Raw genomic sequence first — 20,584 nt, 5'->3', positions numbered from 1 at the left:
GTAACTCCTTAGCCAGCAGGCCTATTTTATCTTATTTTTCAAAAAAAGCTCTTTGATATCTGATATAAAGGGTAAATTTTTTTTCCTTTAACTAAAAGAACTTTACTAAAAGAACTCTTCCAATTATTGATCTGTTCAGTTCAGTCACTCAGTCATGTCCGACTCTTTGCAACCCCATGAATCGCAGCACGCCAGGCCTCCCTGTCTATCACCAACTCCCAGAGTTTACTCAAACACATGTCCATTGAGTCAGTGATGCCATCCAGCCATCTCATCCTCTGTCGTGCCCTTCTCCTGCCCCCAATCCTTCCCAGCATCAGGGTCTTTTCCAATGAGTCAACTCTTCGCATGAGGTGGCCAAAGTATTGGGAGTTTCAGCTTCAGCATCAGTCCTTCCAATGAACACCCAGGACTGATCTCCTTTAGGATGGACTGGTTGGATCTCCTTGCAGTCCAAGGGACTATCGAGAGTCTTCTCCAACAGCACAGTTCAAAAGCATCAATTGATCTGTAAGATACCCTAAAAATAAGAATGAGTATTTTTAAGTCCCATATGGAATCATGGCTATATTTTGCAGTGTAGGAAACCTTCATTTAGTTTATAGACTTTTTTTTTTAATGGTTCTTAAACATTATTTCAGTTTGACCTTTGAAACAGTAACAGTGATGTCTAGATTCATTTCTTTAATCATTCTAGACATCTTAAGATGGCAGTGATGAATGAGTAAAATTTATATTCTTCACCATACTTTAAGATTTACATAGCTATCTAGTTCATTTTGCTGTGTTATGCAAGCCATGTTGCCCTGAATATTGGATAGTACTAATAAGTTACAGCTTCATATGCATCTTTTCATTTATGTTTGATGCCTTTGATAGTTGTAAAGATCAATATTAAAAATTTAAAGTAATTTGATTTTACTCAAAAGATAGTAGCAAGTAGGTAATTGTTATGTTGCCCCCAAAGTAGTATATAGCAGGTTTACTGACATCTGGAAAATATTGGAAAAGGGGGGAGAAAAATGATTCTGAGATAGCTAAATGGAAAACTTAGTTTTTGGAATGATTTTCTAGAGTAATAAGTTGCTTTTTCAGAAACTAAAGACATACTTAAAATTTCCTTTTAAGTTTAAAGTGTTTTGCTTTAATTTCTTTTTAACTTTACTATTTTGTATTATATATTACAAGGCTAAAAGTTGATGCTTTTAACATTCATTTATTTTATTTTTTTTAATAAGAAAGATATAGCATGATGCTTTACTTATTTATATTAGTGTTTTAAAAATTTGGCTTTCATAATCAACATCTGTTGAATTAGATGCTATTGTCCCATTTTTCCACCTAGTAGTCTGAGGCTCAGAGAAATACTGTAGGGTCACATTACAGGGTCACATAGCCAGTAAAGATTTGTAATCTTGCCTTGTCTGCCTCCAAAGCTGCTACTTCATTCTGGCTCTGTGTTGGACTAGAACATCTGAAATTGGCGGAGTGAATTTTTTTTAAAACCTCATTCTTGCAGTCCTCAGCAATGAATAGTAGCTGTGCAAATTAAATTCTGTGCTTTTCTAGATGCCTAAGAGAGATTAACATTCATTTCCTTTGGGGCTTTGGGTGGCACACTAAATCAATTTGACCACCCCCAGCATCTGTATAGAACTAACATTTAAGGTAACGTTTAAGCAGAATTATGAATTTTTTTTGTTAGAAAAGAGAATTACTATTAAGAGACTAGTAGCGCACATCCAAAATGCCAGAGATTGTAATATGGAAGGAAACCAGAAATGCTTCTAACCATGTCCTGGGACGAGAGAAGCTATCATGTTTGACGTGCAGAGTTGGCTTCCTGTTGCTCCACAGTAATTCTTATGCCATTCCACATAATTTTTTTTCTGTTACTTTTCAATGTAAATTTCAGAGTCTTAGGACCTGTCTCATATAAACAGCAAATTATACTAACTTCATTAGTATCAAAGCAAAATTAATATTGTTCAAACTTGCAACCTAAATTTCATATGCATTTTGAACATAATGCATGAGAGAGATTATTTCTCTGTCTTATATCTGAGGAACCCAAGCTCTGAGTAGCTTATTAAGTTATCTAGATCTTATATCTAGTAAGGTCAGAGCCTGGTAGAAGTCAGTCTCTAGTTATTTCTCAGTGGGCACATTTACGATTATTCCTCAATGTCTGTTTCATAGTCTGAGAAAATTGACAACTCAAATGGTTTTTAAGAATGCTTTATAATGCTTAATAATGTTGTGCATTATTTAGAAGTGAATTCAAGGGATTCAAACAGCCAAACAGTAGTGTATCAAAGTGCAGTCTTGTGGAAGTGATTTCTTCTTGACCAGTCTATAACTGAGGAGTTTTGTATGCTGAGTGAACTAATTAATTAGACTTTGCTATTTTGAGAAAATAGCTTGTGGTGCATTTAGGGATTGTATTCATCTATTGAAAATCTTCTCTGTAAGATTTTGAAACTTTTAGCCTTCATTTTATTTCAGATGTATTTTCCCCAAAGTAATTCATGTCTCACCATTCTACTCAGTTTGATTATGTTCCTACTGTTTCTTAGTATAAGAAGTTAAGATTTCAGTTGTTTATGTTTTGAGGGACTTGGTAAAACAGATTTCTGGGAAATTCCTGGCTTTCTTCGCTGTGTCATGTATTTCAGATGCGCAAAGAAAAGTCACTCAAGGAACTGAAGATCTGAGTGAATTTGGTAATATTCTGATAGGACGGCATAGGTAATGAAGCTACCTAAAAACGTGCTTGTTAATGACAGTAAAACAATGGCATTAGTTGCTTGTCTTTAGATTTCAGTAATATACAAAAAAAAAAAAAAGGCGGGGGGTAAAATGTAAAGTAAATAGAACTAAGTTCCAAAAGCTCATAACATTTCGATTTTGGTCATTGATGACTATGAAGCCTAAAGAAATTGCACACTCTCATGTCTTTCTCTTCTCGCAAGTTGCAACAGGAACTTCTAGCCATAAAACAGCAGCAAGAACTGCTAGAAAAGGAGCAGAAACTGGAGCAGCAGAGGCAAGAACAGGAAGTAGAGAGGCATCGCAGAGAACAGCAGCTTCCTCCTCTCAGAGGCAAAGATAGAGGACGAGAAAGTAAGAGGCACCAGGGTAAAAGATGGATCTCTTCCCTCGTCTTTAGCTGACTGTCATTCAGAAAGGAGCCTGATAAAGAGTGGAATTAAACTTGTCAAAATTGTCTGTGTTTAAGTAAAAGAATAAATTATGGGCCCAAATGTAAAGCTTTGACATTCACATGTCAGCTCTCTGCATTCAGTCTACAGGCATCTTCGGAAGTAAACTTAACCTTGTTTGGCAAAGATGATAATATTTTTTATTTTGCACCTTAAAAATAACGTTATGCTAAGGCAATATGTCTATGCCACTGTGTTTAATAATAAACTTACTTCCACATTACTCCACCTTCTTCCCATTCAAGTAGTGATTGCTTTTTAATAAGTCAAACCTTGTCTCATTTACTTTTTAAGTATCCAGACTTTGGAAAGATTTAAAGTAGAACTTGTGTTTTAAAAAAAAAAAAAAACTATCCACAAGAGGGAGACAGATCCAAATAATTCCCCTGCATGAGGTCAGTTCAAAATCAGGTCGTAGCAAGGTTTGAAATGTGATGACTTGAACTGAAATTGTCAGCATTATTTATTTGTTTAATGCTCAAAAGAGTTTTTTTTTTTTAGTTAGATTTTGAAAACTAGAAATTCAGAAGAGCTCATTTTAATGTGTTTAATCACACATGGTCCCCCAAGATTCCTGACTTTTAAAAAACAGTGCTTCATTCCTCAGCAGTATTTTTTAAAGCTTAGGAAAAAACTACTATTAATTCTGGGAATCCCCTTTCTGTAAAAGCAATTAAATCATCGGAGGTCTTTTGAAAATTGGCAGTTGAAGCAGTAGTTATGAAACATTACTATGTCATTTTCTAAAGCCTGTTTAGACTCTCGTTGTTTCTTTTAATAGGAAAACTCATATGCTGTGACCAGTAATATTCCAGAGGCAGGAAAGGACAGAACCCCAAATCACCATCTGTTTCTGTGTGTGTGTGTTTCAGGGGCAGTGGCAAGTACAGAAGTAAAGCAGAAGCTTCAAGAATTCCTGTTGAGTAAATCAGCAACAAAAGACACTCCAACTAATGGAAAAAATCATTCCGTGAGCCGCCATCCCAAGCTCTGGTACACGTATGTTCAGCGTTTGGCTTTCTTCATCCCCAGGGGTAAAGATCACAGGTTCTCAATTCAGCCGACCTGGGCACAGATCCCTGGCCTGCCAAGTTCTGAGCTTTATGGCCGAGGGCAAGTTCCTTGAATTCTCTAATGCTTGGAATATTTCTCTGTAAAAAAGAGGATTTCTGGAAAGGTCCTGTAAAATAATGTGGTAAAGTGTGTAACAGAGATTAGCTCTTAAATAAGTGTTAGTAAGTACCACCTTGAGGGCTAGAAAGTATTATGCATGTTCTTTGCAGAATGAATAACTGATAAATGTAGGGTGGGGCATAGAAATTAATTCATATTTTGCATTTTTCTATTCTCAGATGGTACATCTGATATCTTTACAATAATTTCTGAAGATTTGGCTGGTTGAGATTTTATTTTACTTGGCTTGATATAGTATGGAGATCTGAGTTACTTTTTAAAAGTCCAGAAGATTTTTGACAATTTAAAAAAAAGACAAAGGAAGAGAAGGGAAGACAAGAAAAGTAGCTGACTGATATATCTAAGTTTTCAGTGACCAGTTTACCCCTGCCTACCCTGAAAAATGAGAGTAGATTGGTTTTTAACATATAAATTGACTATAATACACTGTGGTATTATAGTTTTTTATGCAACCTTGTTTCTCCAAGTCAAGTAAAGAGATACTATGCAACACACAATTCTTTCTGTAAAGTATGAGGGAGGTGGTATTTTAAGAATCGGGAGAAAAACTGATAGGCAAAGCATATTTCAACATAGACTAATAGATTATACTTTCTTCTCTCTCATATCTGTCTTCCCTGATGGTTCAGACGGTAAAAGCGTCTGCCGACAATGTAGGAGACCCAGGTTCGATCCTTGGTTTGGGAAGATCCCCTGGAGCAGGAAATGGCAACCTACTCTAGTACTCTTGCCTGAAAAATCCCGTGGATGGAGAAGCCTGCTAGGCTACAATCCACGGGGTCTCAAAGAGTCAGACACGACAGAGTGACTTCGCTTTCACCTCTCATATTTATAAAATATGTTTAGGATTTTATACTTACATATTTTTAATTACTCACATCATAAGGATAAGGGAGTAAATGCTTGATTATTTGATACTCTGTTATCTTGACATTTCAGCATGCCAGGAGTTCTATTTAAAGAGTTATTGTTTTTCTAATTCTGTCTTATAAGTATCTTCCCATTTCTGCATCCAAAAACAAAAAGGTAAATAAGGCAGATTCCAGAATGCTATATAAATAATTTTTAATGGTTTACGTAATTTTTATCATGCATATCAATTGACTTGAAAAACCAATCCCTAAAGAAAATTTCCACATTTTAAATCAACATCAAAAATATTGAAAAACACATTTTTTTATTACCTAAAATTGCATATATAATTTATAGCTAATTCATATCCCTTCTAAATTAAAGCCTCTTTTAAGAAAAGATAATTCCTTTTTTTTAAAGTAGGAAGCAGCTACATGCAAGCAACTTGTCAGCTGAAAATTCTTTAGCTGTTCCCTTGGGTATATTCAACATGGCTCTCCAATGTTACTTAGCAATCTTTTTTTTTTGGTACTGAACAGTAGGATCCAACTCCTAGATAGCCAGTCATAAGTCATTAATTTGTGAAATCTGAACTTAATACTTTTTTTTGCCAATTGTGATCAGATGAAATATCCTCACACTAGTTAATTCTTGAGACTGTTGATTCAAAGAAATAATACTGGTAGAATCATCATGGTGGTGATACTATGTCCTATCTAGTGTCTTATTCATATATAATGATTATAGATGTTTATATTGGCTGAGTAGTCTATGTTCAGTCCTGAACTATTCTCCAGTGATACAACTGTATCTCTTTCACTTGTATTAATGCGGAAAAGACAACACATTTTGAGAGTTCACTTTCATACAAAGAAGAATGTGTCTTCAGTCTTTACCTTGGAACTGCTGTCAAAATCAGGAAACCTGGGTCTCTTGGCATAGTACTCTCTCTCCATGTACTTTCATGGACTACCTAGCAAGTTTTAAAAAATGAAGTCCTTCTCTATGTTTACTTTTACCTTGGTGGTTCTGCAAGGTTGACCAAAAAGGATTCAGATGATGACTTTTCCATTAAAATGACTCCTAAGAAAACACACATAATAATCTCAGATACCAAAACTCAAGCTCTTTGTAAATTCTCTCCTTTAATGAAGCAAAGTTTTCTATGTGGCCACATGACCAAACACACAGTGGGCATTCTTGGGCATCCTGCATCATTCTACAACATACTGCTAAAGTGAACTTGGTTATGTGAGGCTGTGGTTTGTACACGCTAAAAAGGAAGAGCATAAACACAGCTGAGATACATGTTGCAGCACATGCAACCGATTATTGCTGACTAGTGTGCAGTAAAAACTCCAGGACAAATGGTGAGCCCTCTTTTCTTTTGTAGGGCTGCCCACCACACGTCATTGGATCAAAGCTCTCCACCCCTGAGTGGAACGCCTCCATCCTACAAATACACATTACCTGGAGCACAAGATGCAAAGGATGATTTCCCCCTTCGAAAAACTGGTAAGTAAGTTTCACAAGAAGACTTCACTTGCTCTTCCATAGCATTCCTGTAGTTTTATTTTGCCATATGTCTAGGAGGATGTCAAAGGATTTGTAATCATAGCTATTAGACTCTCCTTCCTCTGCCCTCAGCAGAAGCAAATATGTATGCGTGCATACACACACACTCCTATTTCTGTTAATACATCAATTCATTCGATATATTATCAAAGTAACTTTTTGATTAATCACATTTAGATTTTAGACAAATTATTTTCTTATTAGCGATGAAGAGGAGAATTAAATAAAATAGAAGTTTGATTTCTCAGAAAATTTAAATCTTCTCTATTAATGAGGACCTCTGTAGTTTCCTCCATTATCTGGATTTTTATTGAGCCTTACTCATTTACCAGAAAAATGGAAATAATATTCTTCTTTTTCCTCACACTTTTAAAAACCTTAGATTGTAATTGTTTACTAAAACAGACAAGGCCAAGGCTTACCTTCTGAGTAAGTGACTTGCCTATTGTCTCACAGATTATAGAAGTCATCGTGAAGCTTTGTAGCTAATAATCTCATGTGATTGTATTAAAATTTGCTTAGGGGAACTGGGATGATGAATCTGGAATAAATTTGGAATTTAGTCAACAACTCTATGGCTTTAAGGTCTGTATTTGTTTTCCCATATTCCTTTTTAGCCCTCTGGCATGTGCATATCTAATGTGTTATATACTCTATTCCTCTATAATAAATGTATTTAAACTTTAGCTAGGCATAAGCATAAACAGCATTTGTATATGTGATGTTATAAATCTTTTGATATTTTCTAAATATAGTTCTTAAGAGAAAGTTTTAAATTAAAAAATATAACCAAAATTGATGTGAAAGATATTCAGAGCAGATAGTTTGGTTCATTGTATTTTACTCAGATCTACTTGAATAAGTGTAGGTCTGAGTAATTTGTATATAAAATCTACAGAACAAAAATGATTTTTAATAATTACATTCATTTTCCCAAGCAATTTTGAATAATTGAAATGAAAATAGATTGTAAAAACACATGCTGAAGCTGTTTTCTGTCATATAATTTACTTCCAGCATAATGAATATTTAAAAATAAAATCAATCATTAGTAAGAATTTGCTCTATCATCTAGCCCATATTGTACCAGGCACTGGGGAAGGATGGCCAAGTATTGCAAAGCAGTTCATGCCTTTTTATTTTAATAGACCAAAGGATTTTGTGTTTCTACTGTAAGATACCTGATAGAGTAAAATACTTCAATAAAAGGAAATACAAAGGAAAGAATGTTTTATGTAATGCATGAGAATTTCACACTGTTATCTACCAATCAGATCACTTTTCGTATAAATAAACTTCTCTGGGATAAAAGGAATAAAGCAAATAGTGAGCCTCCACATATTTCTAAAACATGGCATATAGTTTATGAAAATTGATCCATAAAGGACATGGGTTTTAGAATGTGGGGACTTTGATCTGCAGCCTTGACATTTAGTTGCACCAATGGCATGTGTAGGAACTATTGACAGAGATTATGTGAATATTGCCCCAGGTCTCAGGGCAGTGACTGGCATTCAAGAGCCTGAGGAGTCACTAAAAGGAAAGAAAACAGGAGTCCCCTTATGGCAGGAGGTTACTGACAAGTGATACAGTTACATTCAGGGGGAAAGACGTCTACCCTGCTGTGCACATAGCCTTTGAATATATTCTTACCACTGGGAGATTGAAAACTACTGCAGAATTGACACCGACTTTGAAAAGTAGTGGCATTTGGAGCCAGTAAGCACCCAGAAAGCACATTTGATCTTTGTCAATACTTAAAGACGAGTACTAAAAACCCATTCTTTGTGTCCCACTGTTCCCATGAGAACAATTTAGGATTTTTTCTCTGAAAATTGAGTAGGAATTTATTCTTGTAGAATTTCTCAACCCACAACAAAATTCAAAGAGAAACTCTGCTTATATGTTACAAAATTTTATTCCACTCATCTTCTGTATCTCTTTATGTGATACGTAATAGTAGTGGAAGGTTGCAGCCCCCATCTTTTCTAGTGATGTATTTTCTGTATTTTCCCAGTATTTTAAGTTTCTTCCCTTTATATCAAATATCTATTATTTACAAAGTGTCAAGGCTGCTGACCTGTAAAACCAAACATTTCCAGCATTATGTCAATAAAGTTCTTGAAAAGCCATTAATACTTTTACATCTCTATAGGGGTTTCAAAATATTCCTTAGTTCAATTCCCATTGTCTGGGAAAAGTGTGATGTAATTAAATACAGATGTTTTCTACACATTATCTAAAATACTTAGAGATACCATTCATTAATTACAAATAGGCGGAAAGTCTTCCAACTTTTGTAAATATAATCTATTTGGTATATTTCCAGTTCACTGTGAGAAAGTTTAGATGTATATTTGCACTAAATAGAAAAGTGCTGAAGTACTGTAATCGTTTTTACTTCAGCATTTGTCATATTTTAATGACTCAACAGTTATTACAAAAAAGTAAGCAATAAAATATCATAACTAAACATATGTGATGATTGAGGAAACTGTTTAGGGTAATCTTCACATAAAGCTACATCATATTAAATGCAATCTGGAGAAGTGGCATTGATCATACAGTATAAATGCCAGGGCAGCTGTAATAATCTCGCTTTTCTGTGGATACCTGGTTATCACTCTCTGAGGTCTACTTGAATGGCATTGAATTCAGTCTTAGATTTAAAAGAAGTTGTTAAGTGGATTCTATCTTTTTGATCTGCATATGATACTAATAATGCTTTAATACTAATAATACTAATACTAACTAATAATAATACTTTAATAATAATAATACTAATAATACAAATAATGCTTTCATTTTCTTTTTAACCTATGTTGGTGCTGAATTGCCACGATCCACTAGCAAGATTTAAGGAACTAAAGCTGGAACCAGAGTAAGGAAAGTCCTAATGACCTTAAAATGTATCAAGTGGCCCCAGGGGTGTTCCCAAAGCAGTGAGCTAAATTCAGAACCTCTCCTGACCTCTCAGGACTCAGCCAGACAGGGGGAGCCTTGGAACAGTCAACCACAGAAGTCTCATTTGCCTGCAGAAATCTGACCTTTGTCATGCAAAGTGGACCTTTACTTCCTTCCCCTAAGGAGAATCATAGTTGCTCATACCTTTTGGGCTTTTTGGAAACCTCAGAATTCTGTGAATCGTTAGCTCTACTCAGTTCCTATTTCAGTTTTCTTTGAAATACAGGAATTGATAGTCTTCTGCTCTTTTCCTAACAGTGAATGTCAAAGGCTTTCAAATGAAGTTGAGAATAAAATAATTGTTTTTAATTTTTATGTATTGCCCACACTTAAGTAAGTGCCTACTTTTAGAATTACCCTCTGATGGCCTCTGTTCTATAACACAAGAATTTGTTGATTCTGAAATTTGTATTATTTTGCTGAACTTTAGGTTTTTTTGGCTGCAAATTATATCATGTGGTAGTAGGTGATTTTTTTTTCCCCAGTATAATACAGTACTGGACTGATAATAAACTATAAAATAGGGAAAGGAAGCTTTTGGGTCTAGCTACTTCTAAAATAGAACATATTTCCCACAGAGATACTACATATGCAGTGACTTTGAACTGACCTTCAAAACCATTTGAACTGGATTCTTTTCCAATGACTGTGTGCATATGTTTCATAAAATATTATGGTAAAAAATTCTAGAGGTTTTATGCTCCATTATATTATTGGGGTCTGACCCAATGAACTTTGCCTTACTTTGAATGTTACAGTCTTTCCATTTAATACTTCTGAACAAAGTGAGCTGGCTGGCTAGATTTAACCTCTTAAAGAGCACAAGCCATATAAAGCTAAAGCTTGGCTTGGGCTAGTAAGGCTGTTCCAGCCTCACTGAAATATTCTTTTTAATGGTCAGCAACAGTAGAATAAGACTCAAAGATGGAAGGGGTCCAAACATAAGTTAAGGTTTTGGAAGGCCAATATCATTTTCCACACTGAATAATTGGAAAGAAGGCAGAGATGAGACATATAACTTTATAAATCTCCCTCAGTATAGCAGTTAGAAGTTATGTAGTGGTACCTTGGTGAACTTTTCAAGTTATTATAATCCAGAATTTGTACAAGGAGATTTTTAAACAATGTTTTAAAATCTCTCTTGATCTGTTTTTCTCTCTTCCTTTTTCTAGTTCTCTTTCTCACAACACACAAACACATGTGCATGTGCACACATGGAAATGCACACACATTTCTGCACAGATAGCACCAAGATAGCACTTATGTTTATACAGATATTCACTCAGAGTCTTATTCTAGATTGACGAAAACTGGGGTATTTTTATGTATCTTAGTTCTCTGGCTTAGTTCTATTGTAGTGGCTCTTGCTTACAATGATTGAAATATACTCTTTCTGATCAGTCTTACAACAGTTTTTCCAGAATTGGAAGCACTGGGGCTTCCCAGGTGGCACTAGTGGTAAAGAACCCATCTGCCAATACATTAAACTTAAGAGACATGGGTCTGATCTCTGGGTCAGGAAAATACCCTGGAGGAGGGCATGACAACCCACTCCAGTATTCTTGCCTGGAGAATCCCATGGACAGAGTAGCCTGGCACTCAGACACAACTGAAGTGACTTAAAACACATTCACGTGGCACGGTAACACAGGCCTTGAATCCACTACTGGATTGAAATATAGACGCTCAATCTTGGGAAATTTTTATCCTCTTTAGGTCGTCTTTCTGTCATCCGTAAGATAGGAATAATTATTGCTGTTGGTTCATACAGTTATTTTGAGGATTCAATTAAGTAATGCATGTCATGCACTTAGAATCATAAGTAAGATTAAGGAAATGCTTAGGTGGATGGAATGTTCTTTACTGCCGCCCCACCTGGGAAGCCCCTAATTTCATGTTTCTAGTTGATAAAAAGCTGAATTTCATTTATTTTCATCAGTGAAAACTGAGTCGCTTATTGTTGTGAAAGTCTTTTTAAAGACTTGTATTCTGCCACCTTATTGATAAAATGAGAAAACTGAGGAGAGAGAGAGAAAGTATTCACTGGAAGCTCTCTGCCTCTTACAGTGCTAAATGTCAAGATGGGAATAGAGGTTTTTGTTAACTTGGCACATTGTCTGGCATTTGGGAGCCTAGTATGGTGTACAAAAATAGCAGCAGACTTGTTTCTTTCCTATAGGAAGCGCTCTTATTGATGCTCTGTCCTCACTAGCGTCACACAGAGTTTTAATTTCTGCCATTGACTTCATTTTTAAATCAATAAACTTTTAAGTTTTAGATTTACAGAAAAATTGACCCATAGTACAGATGGTTCCCATATTACTTTCCCCACTGTCCCATCGTCTCCGCTGTTGCTAACATCTTGCGAAGTGTGGTATTTTTGGTGCAATTAATGAATGCCTATCAGTACATTACTGTTAATGGACCCCGTAATTTATGTTCAGGTTTACTCTTTGTGCCTCCCGGGTGGTTATTTTGACAAATGCAAAATGTCATGCCATGTACCCTCTGTTACAATATAATGCAGACTAGTTCACTACCCTAAAAATCCTCTGTTCTCCATATATTTACCCCTTCATCCTCCAATTCTTGATAACAACTTATATTTTCACTGTCTCTATGGATTTGCCTTCTGTAGAATGTCATATATTTGAAATCATACAGTATGTAGCCATTTCAGACAAACTTCTTTCACTTGGCAATGTGTGTATATGATCCCTCCATGTTTTGTGGCTTGAAAGCCCTTTTTAGCACTGAATAATAATGCATTATATGGGAGGAGCCACATCTTGTTTAACCATTTACCTGTTGAAAGGTGTTCTGATTCCTTCCAAGTTTTAGCAATTATGAATCAAGTGGCCCTAAACATTCACATGTAGGTTTTTATGTGGATGTATGTTTTCAGCTCAGTTAAATGAAAGCCTAAGCATGCAATAGGTGGATTTTATGGTAAGACTATGTGTGGTTTTGTAAGACACTGTCAAATTGTATTCTGAAGGAGCTGTACTGTTTTGAATGCTGACCAGCAGCGGATCAGATCTACCGCAGTGGATCAGAGTTTGCCAGTACTTGGTATTTTCAGTTTAGTGTTTTTAATATTAACCCTTCTAATAAGTATATAATGGTTTTTCATTGTGGTTTTATTTCCTAGTGGTAGTATGGTATAATCTTTCTCATCCTTTTACTATTAATCTATGTCATTCTTTTTTAAATTGTTTTCTGATAGTGTATGGCGGTGGTTTAGTCACTAAGTCATGTCCAGCTCTTGTGACACTATGGACTGCAGCCCACCAGACTCTGCTGTCCATGGGGATTTTCCAGGCAGAAATACTGGAGTGGGTTGCCATTTCCTTCTCCAATAGACAGTGTACAGTAGGGTCTTTTTTTTTCCTTAATCCACTCTGACAGTCTCCTTTAATTAGTATGTTAGATCAGTCCCATTTAAAGTGCTTATAGATATAGTTGGATCAATATCTGCCATGTTTATACCTGTATTCTAATCATTATACTTAATCATTTTTTAAAAAGCCTCCCCTTCTTTATTCTCTGGTTTTAACTGAGCATTGTATATGATTCCATGTTCTCTACTGTCTTAGCATATCAACTGTACCTCTTTTAAGTTTTTTCTTTGATGGTTTCCTTAGTGTTTGAAGTACACATTTGTAGCAAATCTGTACTCACTTTCAAATAACACTATACTTGCTCTGTGGCTGTATTTACCTTAAAACAAAGTATTTCCAATTCCTCTCTCCCATCTTTTATAATTTTGCTGTCATTAATTTCACTTTCCCACATTACTGAATACATTGTTGGTATTATTATTTTGAATAGTCAGATCAGTTGAAAATAAGAAAACTAGAGGAAGGTTCAAAAGGGAAGGAACATATGTCTGGTTACTGTTAATTACTCAGTCATGTGCGACTCTTTGTGACCCCATTGACAGTAGCCCACCAGGCTCCTCTGTCCATGGAATTCTCCAGGCAAGAATATTAGAGTGGGTAGCCATTTCCTTTTCCAGGGAATCTTCCCTACCCAGGGATGGAACACAGGTTTCCTGCATTGCAGGCCAGTTCTTTACCTTCTGAGTCACCAGAGAAGCCGGAACATATATATACACTTATGTCTGATTCATTTGATGTATGGCAGGAACCAAGACAACATTGTAAATCAATTATCCTCCAATTAAAAAGAATTTTTTTAAATGAGAAAAAGAAACATTTTATTTTACCTTCATTTATTTTTTCCTTTATATAGCTTTGAGTGTCTGATTTATATCCTTTTGTTTCTTGCTAAAGTACTTTTAATCTTTCTTGCAAGTCAGCTCTACTGCTAACAAATTTCCTTAGCTCTTGTTTGTCTAAGAACGTTTTTATTTCTCCGTTATATTTAACAGATAATTGCACTGAATGCAGAATTCTTGGTTGCTGAATTTTTTTTCCTTGCAACACTTTAAATGCTTCTCTCTCTTCTTGCTTGCATGGTTTCTGACAAGAAATTTGATTCGGTTCTTATTGTTGTTGATCCATAGGCAAGCTAATACCCTCTGGTTTCATGGAAGATATCCTTTGTCTTCAGTTTTCTACTGTTTGAATATGATGTGCCCAGGGGTCTGATGTTTGTTATTTATACTGTTTCATGTTCCCTGAGACTCCTAGCTTGAGAGCTTGTCTGTGTACTCCAGCTACTGCTCAAATGGTCTTCTGCTTCTTTCTTTTATGTAACTGGTTTCCCATTATGCATGTGTTATGTCTTTTGCAATTGTCCCAGACTGGCAAGTATTTTGTTCATTCTTCTTTTTTTTTCCTCTGCCCATTGACTTCAGAAGTTTCTATTGACTTGTCTTTAAGGTCATTGATTCTTTCCTCAGTTGTGTCCAATTTCTTCTTGAGCCCATAAAAGGCATTCTTCATTCTATACTTTTGATCTCAGGCATTTATTTCCTTTTGGAACTTTTTTAGTGTTTCCACCTCTCTGCTTACAGTTACTAATATATTCTTACATATTGTCAACCTTTTCCATTAGAGCCCTTAACATATTACTCATAGTTATTTTAATTCTGTTGATAATTCCAAAATCTTTGTCATAAGTGAGTCTGGTCTGATGCTTGCCTTATCTCTTCACACTGTTTTCTCTTCATTTTTAGCATGCTTTCCAACTTTTTGTTGAAAGCCGGACATGGTATATTGGAAATTGACTAGTTAAGCTTTCTGTGTGAGACTTTATGTTAATGTGGCTGCATTTAATGTTGCAGTGGATATCGGTGCCATGGCTTGGGTTTATTCTAGTTTCCTTGGTGGCAGTTTGCTGTTTTTGTTTTTTTTCTTTCTCCATTTTGGGGCTTCCCTAAGAACGCTTTCATAAGTGGAGTGTGTCTTGCCACTGTCTCATTGGCAATCAACTGTTGCTATCCTGGAGCCCTGTTAATGGATGGTAAGACATCGGAGGCTGCCGAGATGGCTCAGTGGTAAAGCATCCATCTGCCATTGCAGGAGACACAGGAGGCGCTGGTTCGATTCCTGGGTTGAGAATATACCCGGAGGGGGAAATGGCAACACCCTCTAGGATTCTTGCCAGGAGAATCCCATGGACAGAGGAGATTGGCAGGCTACAGTTCATGGGGTCCACAGAGAGATGGATATGACTGAGCAACTACACACAATCACAACCAAGGCATTGGGGAGGAACAGTGTTCTATAAATTTATAGTTAAATCTCAGTTTTTTAGTGGTCCCTGAGTTTGTGGTCTTTGAACTCTAGAGCTGTTTCTTAGCTTTTTAAAAAATCTTCCATGTAAGTGAGATAGGAAAGCTAGAAGAGGCTACAGTTGCCTAATTGCCTTTCTCTACAGGTCAAATAAATTTCTAGTAAATAGTTTCCCTTGGAGGGCAGGTTTTGTTATGTAGAGTGATCTGGGTATATTTTATATCTGTACTTTTTTACTGAGCATATTTCAAAATGGCTGCTTTTCTTTCCCCCTTCACCTCTGTTCTCTATCATCACATAGACAAGAGGGAATTCTTCGCTGTCTTCACCTATGAACATGGTTGGGTTCTTGTAAATAATACCTCTGAATATGTACTCTTCCCTGCTGAGACTGGGCCCCTGGGGTTTTTAACTCTCAAGGTAGTCCACACCCAGCCTCCAGTAACTCATCAAAATTAACATCTGAGTGTTCCTACCAGTTGCTGGCTCCAGTGACTTCTCTTCTCTATTAACTGATCTCGGCTATGATTTTTTTTTTACTTTTCTGTCTCTCCTGATTTTGGAATGGCAGCTTGCTCTGAGACCTCAGTTCTATGATGAATCTAAGAAAATCGCTTTGGTTTTAATCTGCTCAGCTTTCTTCTTGTGGTGAGGATGGCAGTGAAGGTTTCCAAGCTTTTCACATGTTGTAGTTGATACCAAAAGGCAGCCAGCCATTCACTATTTTTTTAAAAAAAAACTTTATTTCAGCATAACTATACTTACAGAAATACACTCATATTGGTTAATAGAATTCAATTTAATTTATCCTACACAATTGGAACCAAAAAACTTGGTACGTGTTTTGCTTTAAAAAGAAAGAAAAAGGATTTGTAATCTGGTTTATTTTTATCTGTTACAAATGTATATAAAAGATTCTCCATAACTTTTAAATCAGTAAACCATTTTCAAAAAATTTTAAAAACACAGCTTTGCAGTTTTTTAAGGTGACAGATTCATATTTAAACAATATAATTCTTACCAATTAATGATAATAAATTTTTTATAAGAGTATAAATCATCAGTGTTTGACCCTCCTTCTCAGTGTGGTCATGACTAACAAATCCATGTGCTGAAAATACTGTGACAAAGAGAATAGACTGAAATAATTCTTAAATCACATTCTGGAAGGAAGGCTGTACTTTATGCTAAAGTCTTTGCCTAATGTTTCATTCTATTGTATTTTATTCTGTACCCTCTTCTATATGTCATCTTTCTCTTCTCCTTAATAAGAATCAAACACTCCATTTGTTTTAGCTACTTTGAGAATGAATTTGATGAAATACTGGAATGGAACAGAGCATGAGCTACTCTGTAAGCAAGACGAGAATAATAAGGACTTTTCCCCCTGTTTTTCTTACCTTTCTCTTCATATCAAACACTAGAGGTTTGATAAGGTAAGAAAAACAAACCAATTTTTGGTCCTCCAAAAATTAGAAAAATCAAGTCTTTTTAAAAATAGGATTTAATTTTTTACATAGCAAAATTGCATTTTAAAAGGAGCCTCTTTGATAGATTTGATCCTTTAGATTATGAAAAGTTAGCAACTTCCAGCTACTATATTTCTTTGATATGCACTTTTTCTTCCAGTTTTGTTAAAATGTAACTCGCGGACAGCACTGTAAGTTTGAAGTGTACAGCATAATAATTTGACTTGTTTGCTCATTTTTTTATTTTTATTTTTTTCCATTTATTTTTATTCATTGGAGGCTAATTACTTTACAATATTGTAGTGGTTTTTGCCATACATTGATATGAATCAGCCATGTATTTACATGTGTTCCCCATCCCAATTCTCTTTCCTGCCTCCGTCTCCATCCCATCCCTCTGGGTCTTCCCAGTGCACCAGCCCTGAGCACCCGTCTCATGAATCCAACCTGGGCTGGTGATCTGTTTCACCCTTGATAGTACACTTATTTCAATGCTGTTCTCTCTGAACATCCCACCCTCACCTTCTCCCACAGAGTCTAAAAGTCTGTTCTGTACATCTGTGTCTCTTTTTCTGTTTTGCATATAGGGTTATCGTTACCATCTTTTTAAATTCCGTATATATGCGTTAGTAGTTTGCTCATTTTTTAAACAAACATATCTGAACGAATCTAACAGGTAATATTTTATAGTTTAACCAGCAATATTTTTTACTTTTACATTTTTTTCCTTAGTGGTATACAAGGTGATCTGTTACAGATGATAAACTGCTGTAGTATTTACCCAAGAATTAAATGGTGTAGAGTAGTAAGAATCTTTGTAATATAAAAAGAGTACAAATTTATAACATGTGATTTTTCACTGAAAAGCATAATAGAAATTAATGTCCTTAAGAATTTTTTATTGAAAAGTTAGATATATGGTTATGTTAAAACAAGAGACAAATAGCTTAAGTTTCACAATTCAGTACATGGAAAACTAGTCTCACAGGTTGATTGTGCCTGTGGTATGTATGATAACTAGTTGGAGGTAAGACCAAGTGTCAATTGAGAATTGTTTGATAATTAATCTGCTTAGTAGTAACTTTGGACATTTGCCAGTAGAAACTAGTGTGTGTGCCGAGGGTGGGGGGAACTAGTGTGAAAAAACTAATATAGCCTAGAAAGACAGAGCTTGGAAAATAAACTCACGGTTTGGGGTTAGAAAGATTTGGCTTAGAATTCTATTATGGCACTACCCTCTAGAGCTGTGTGACTGCAGGCAAGTTATAGGACTTCTCTGAGCCTCAATTTTTAAAGTGTCAAGAATGGAAAATATTTGGCTTTCAGGATTATGATAAGCAAAAACATATTTCATGAAGGTGCCCAGAACAGTGCCTGACATAGAGCAGAGTCTATGTATGTATTGCCCATTTGAGTTACTGGGAATAATGGTGTGGCATTGGTAATAGGAATTACTAGTAGTGGCTGCATACTAAAGAGCCTCTTAATGAAAGGGAAAGAGGAGAGTGAAAAAGTTGGCTTATAACTCAACATTCAGAAAACTAAGATCATGGCATCTAGTCCCCTCACTTCATGACAAATAGATGGGGAAACAATGGAAACAGTGACAGACTTTATTATTTTGGGGCTCCAAAATCAGGTGGTGACTGCAGCCATAAAATTAAAAGACGCTTACTCCTTGGAAGGAAAGTTATGACCACGGTAGACAGCATGTTAAAAAGCAGAGACATTACTTTGCTGACAAAGGTCCATCTAGTCAACACTATGGTTTTTCCAGTAGTCATGTATGAATGTGAGAGTTGGACAATAAAAAAAGCTGAGTGCCGAAGAATTGATGCTTTTGAACTGCAGTGTTGGAGGAGACTCTTGAGAGCCCCTTGGACTGCAAGGAGATCAAAACAGTCCATCCTAAAGGAGATCAGTCTTGAATATTCATTGGAAGGACTGATGCTGAAGCTGAAACTGCAATACTTCAGCCACCTGCCGTGAAGAACTGACTCATTGGAAAGATCCTGATGCTGGGAAAGATTGAAGGCAGGAGGAGAAGGGGACAACAGAGATGGTTGGATGGCATCACCGACTCAATGGACATGAGTTTGAGCAAGCTCTGGGAGTTGATGATGGACAGGGAAGCCTGGCATGCTGCAGTCCATGGGGTCGCAGAGAGTTGGACACGACTGAGCGACTGAACTGAACTGAACATAGTAAAAGTGTAAAATAATTGGAATAGCAAAAACAATCTAGAGTTGTGATCTTAACCCTGTCACTAATGTATGACCTTGAATATATATTGCTTCATGATATTGTATCTCAGATTGCTTGGATAAATGACAAATTTGGACTAACTGATTCCTAATATTGTATATTATCCTAAAAAGGAACTATATCATAATGTTTCATGAAGATTAAGATAAGAAAATGTTAATGATTTGAGGAACATATAAATAAGAAATAAATGATGGTGCTTTTGCAGAATTATATCTCAAATTTGTTGTAATTAACTGTAGCAAAGTCTAATGACATATTTTTCACTCCCCATAAAATGCTCATTTATAAACATGCAGGACGTTTTAGATAAGATTGGAATGAGAAATTGGCAAAAAATAATAATTAAGACTTTAAAAACATTTAGCCATCTGTTATATAATCATGAGAGTGATTGAAAAGTGACTCCTAGTTTGTAATATTCACAGTTATATAACTTGAAATACTTGGAAAATATTCTATACAAATATATGAATTTATGTATATTTAGACACATCTAATAAAATAAATTAAAAGATGAAAAAATAAATGATGAAATATTGATAAGTTTCAGCCACCCACTGAGTTTCTTTGAAATAAAAGTGTCCTTGATGGCAAGGAAATCTGCTGGAAACCATTATCTGTTGGCTCAAAACTCTTATTAGTATTTAAGGTAGCACAAAATAATGCTTTTACCCTGGAATGCTAGGTTTTACATCGACTGACCTTAATTTACCTAGAATTATCTCTATTCCTATTTACCAATCTCTTCTTTTATAAAATTCTTAATATTTGATTTTGAGCTAACATTTATCATTATTTTAATATTTATACTGATTCCCTCCATTCTTTACTACCTACCCATATACAGGATAAATTATTTTTCATAAAGCCATAAATTCTGCCATTATCTTTACCTCTATTTCATTTTCAGTCTAATTTTTGCTATAAAAGCTAACAGTCGTATGTCAGTTATTAGGTATCATATTTCATACTCTCATTCTTATCTTGTTCTTCCCAATGGATGGTAAAGAATGTTCCTGAAGAGTGTTTGTCACATCTTCATTCCACTTTGTGCTGGGCCTTTTGGTATATATAAATAAATTAATGAGTAACAAGGGATTTTTTTGCCATTAAGGAGCTCACAGTCCTCATAGTGAGATCCATGTTGATTGACAGTTAGTTTAATTTAGATTTTGAACCACCTTATTTCTTGAGAAACTACTGTTTCATATTTACACCTTATAAACAATCTTGAGTGAGATGGTTGGATGGCATCACCAGCTCAGTAGACATGACTTTGAGTATGCTCTGGGAGTTGGTGATGGACAGGGAAGCCTGGCATGCTGCAGTCCATGGCATC

General features: G+C 35.6%; 1 protein-coding gene across 19 annotated transcripts in view; it reads left to right on the top strand.

Annotated features, from left to right (window-relative positions):
• The window catches only part of HDAC9 (histone deacetylase 9), a 972,671-nt gene that overhangs the window by 532,227 nt on the left and 419,860 nt on the right, over positions 1-20,584 (top strand). For 17 of the 19 annotated variants that reach the window (XR_011488684.1, XM_070470395.1, XM_020901439.2 and 14 more), the window contains 3 exons: positions 2,973-3,123; positions 4,094-4,220; positions 6,661-6,782. Coding sequence is in view for 18 of the 19 variants with exons in the window: in XM_070470395.1 (XP_070326496.1) it covers positions 2,973-3,123; positions 4,094-4,220; positions 6,661-6,782 (400 nt within the window). In the remaining variant the exon portion in view is untranslated. The remainder of the gene's footprint in view (positions 1-2,972; positions 3,124-4,093; positions 4,221-6,660; positions 6,783-20,584) is intronic. The other 2 variants (XM_070470475.1, XM_070470385.1) reach the window with 1 other exon arrangement.

The sequence above is a fragment of the Odocoileus virginianus genome, chromosome 1, assembly GCF_023699985.2.
Source record: "Odocoileus virginianus isolate 20LAN1187 ecotype Illinois chromosome 1, Ovbor_1.2, whole genome shotgun sequence".
Taxonomy (NCBI): domain Eukaryota; kingdom Metazoa; phylum Chordata; class Mammalia; order Artiodactyla; family Cervidae; genus Odocoileus; species Odocoileus virginianus.
This window is presented reverse-complemented; position numbering and strand designations above follow the sequence as displayed.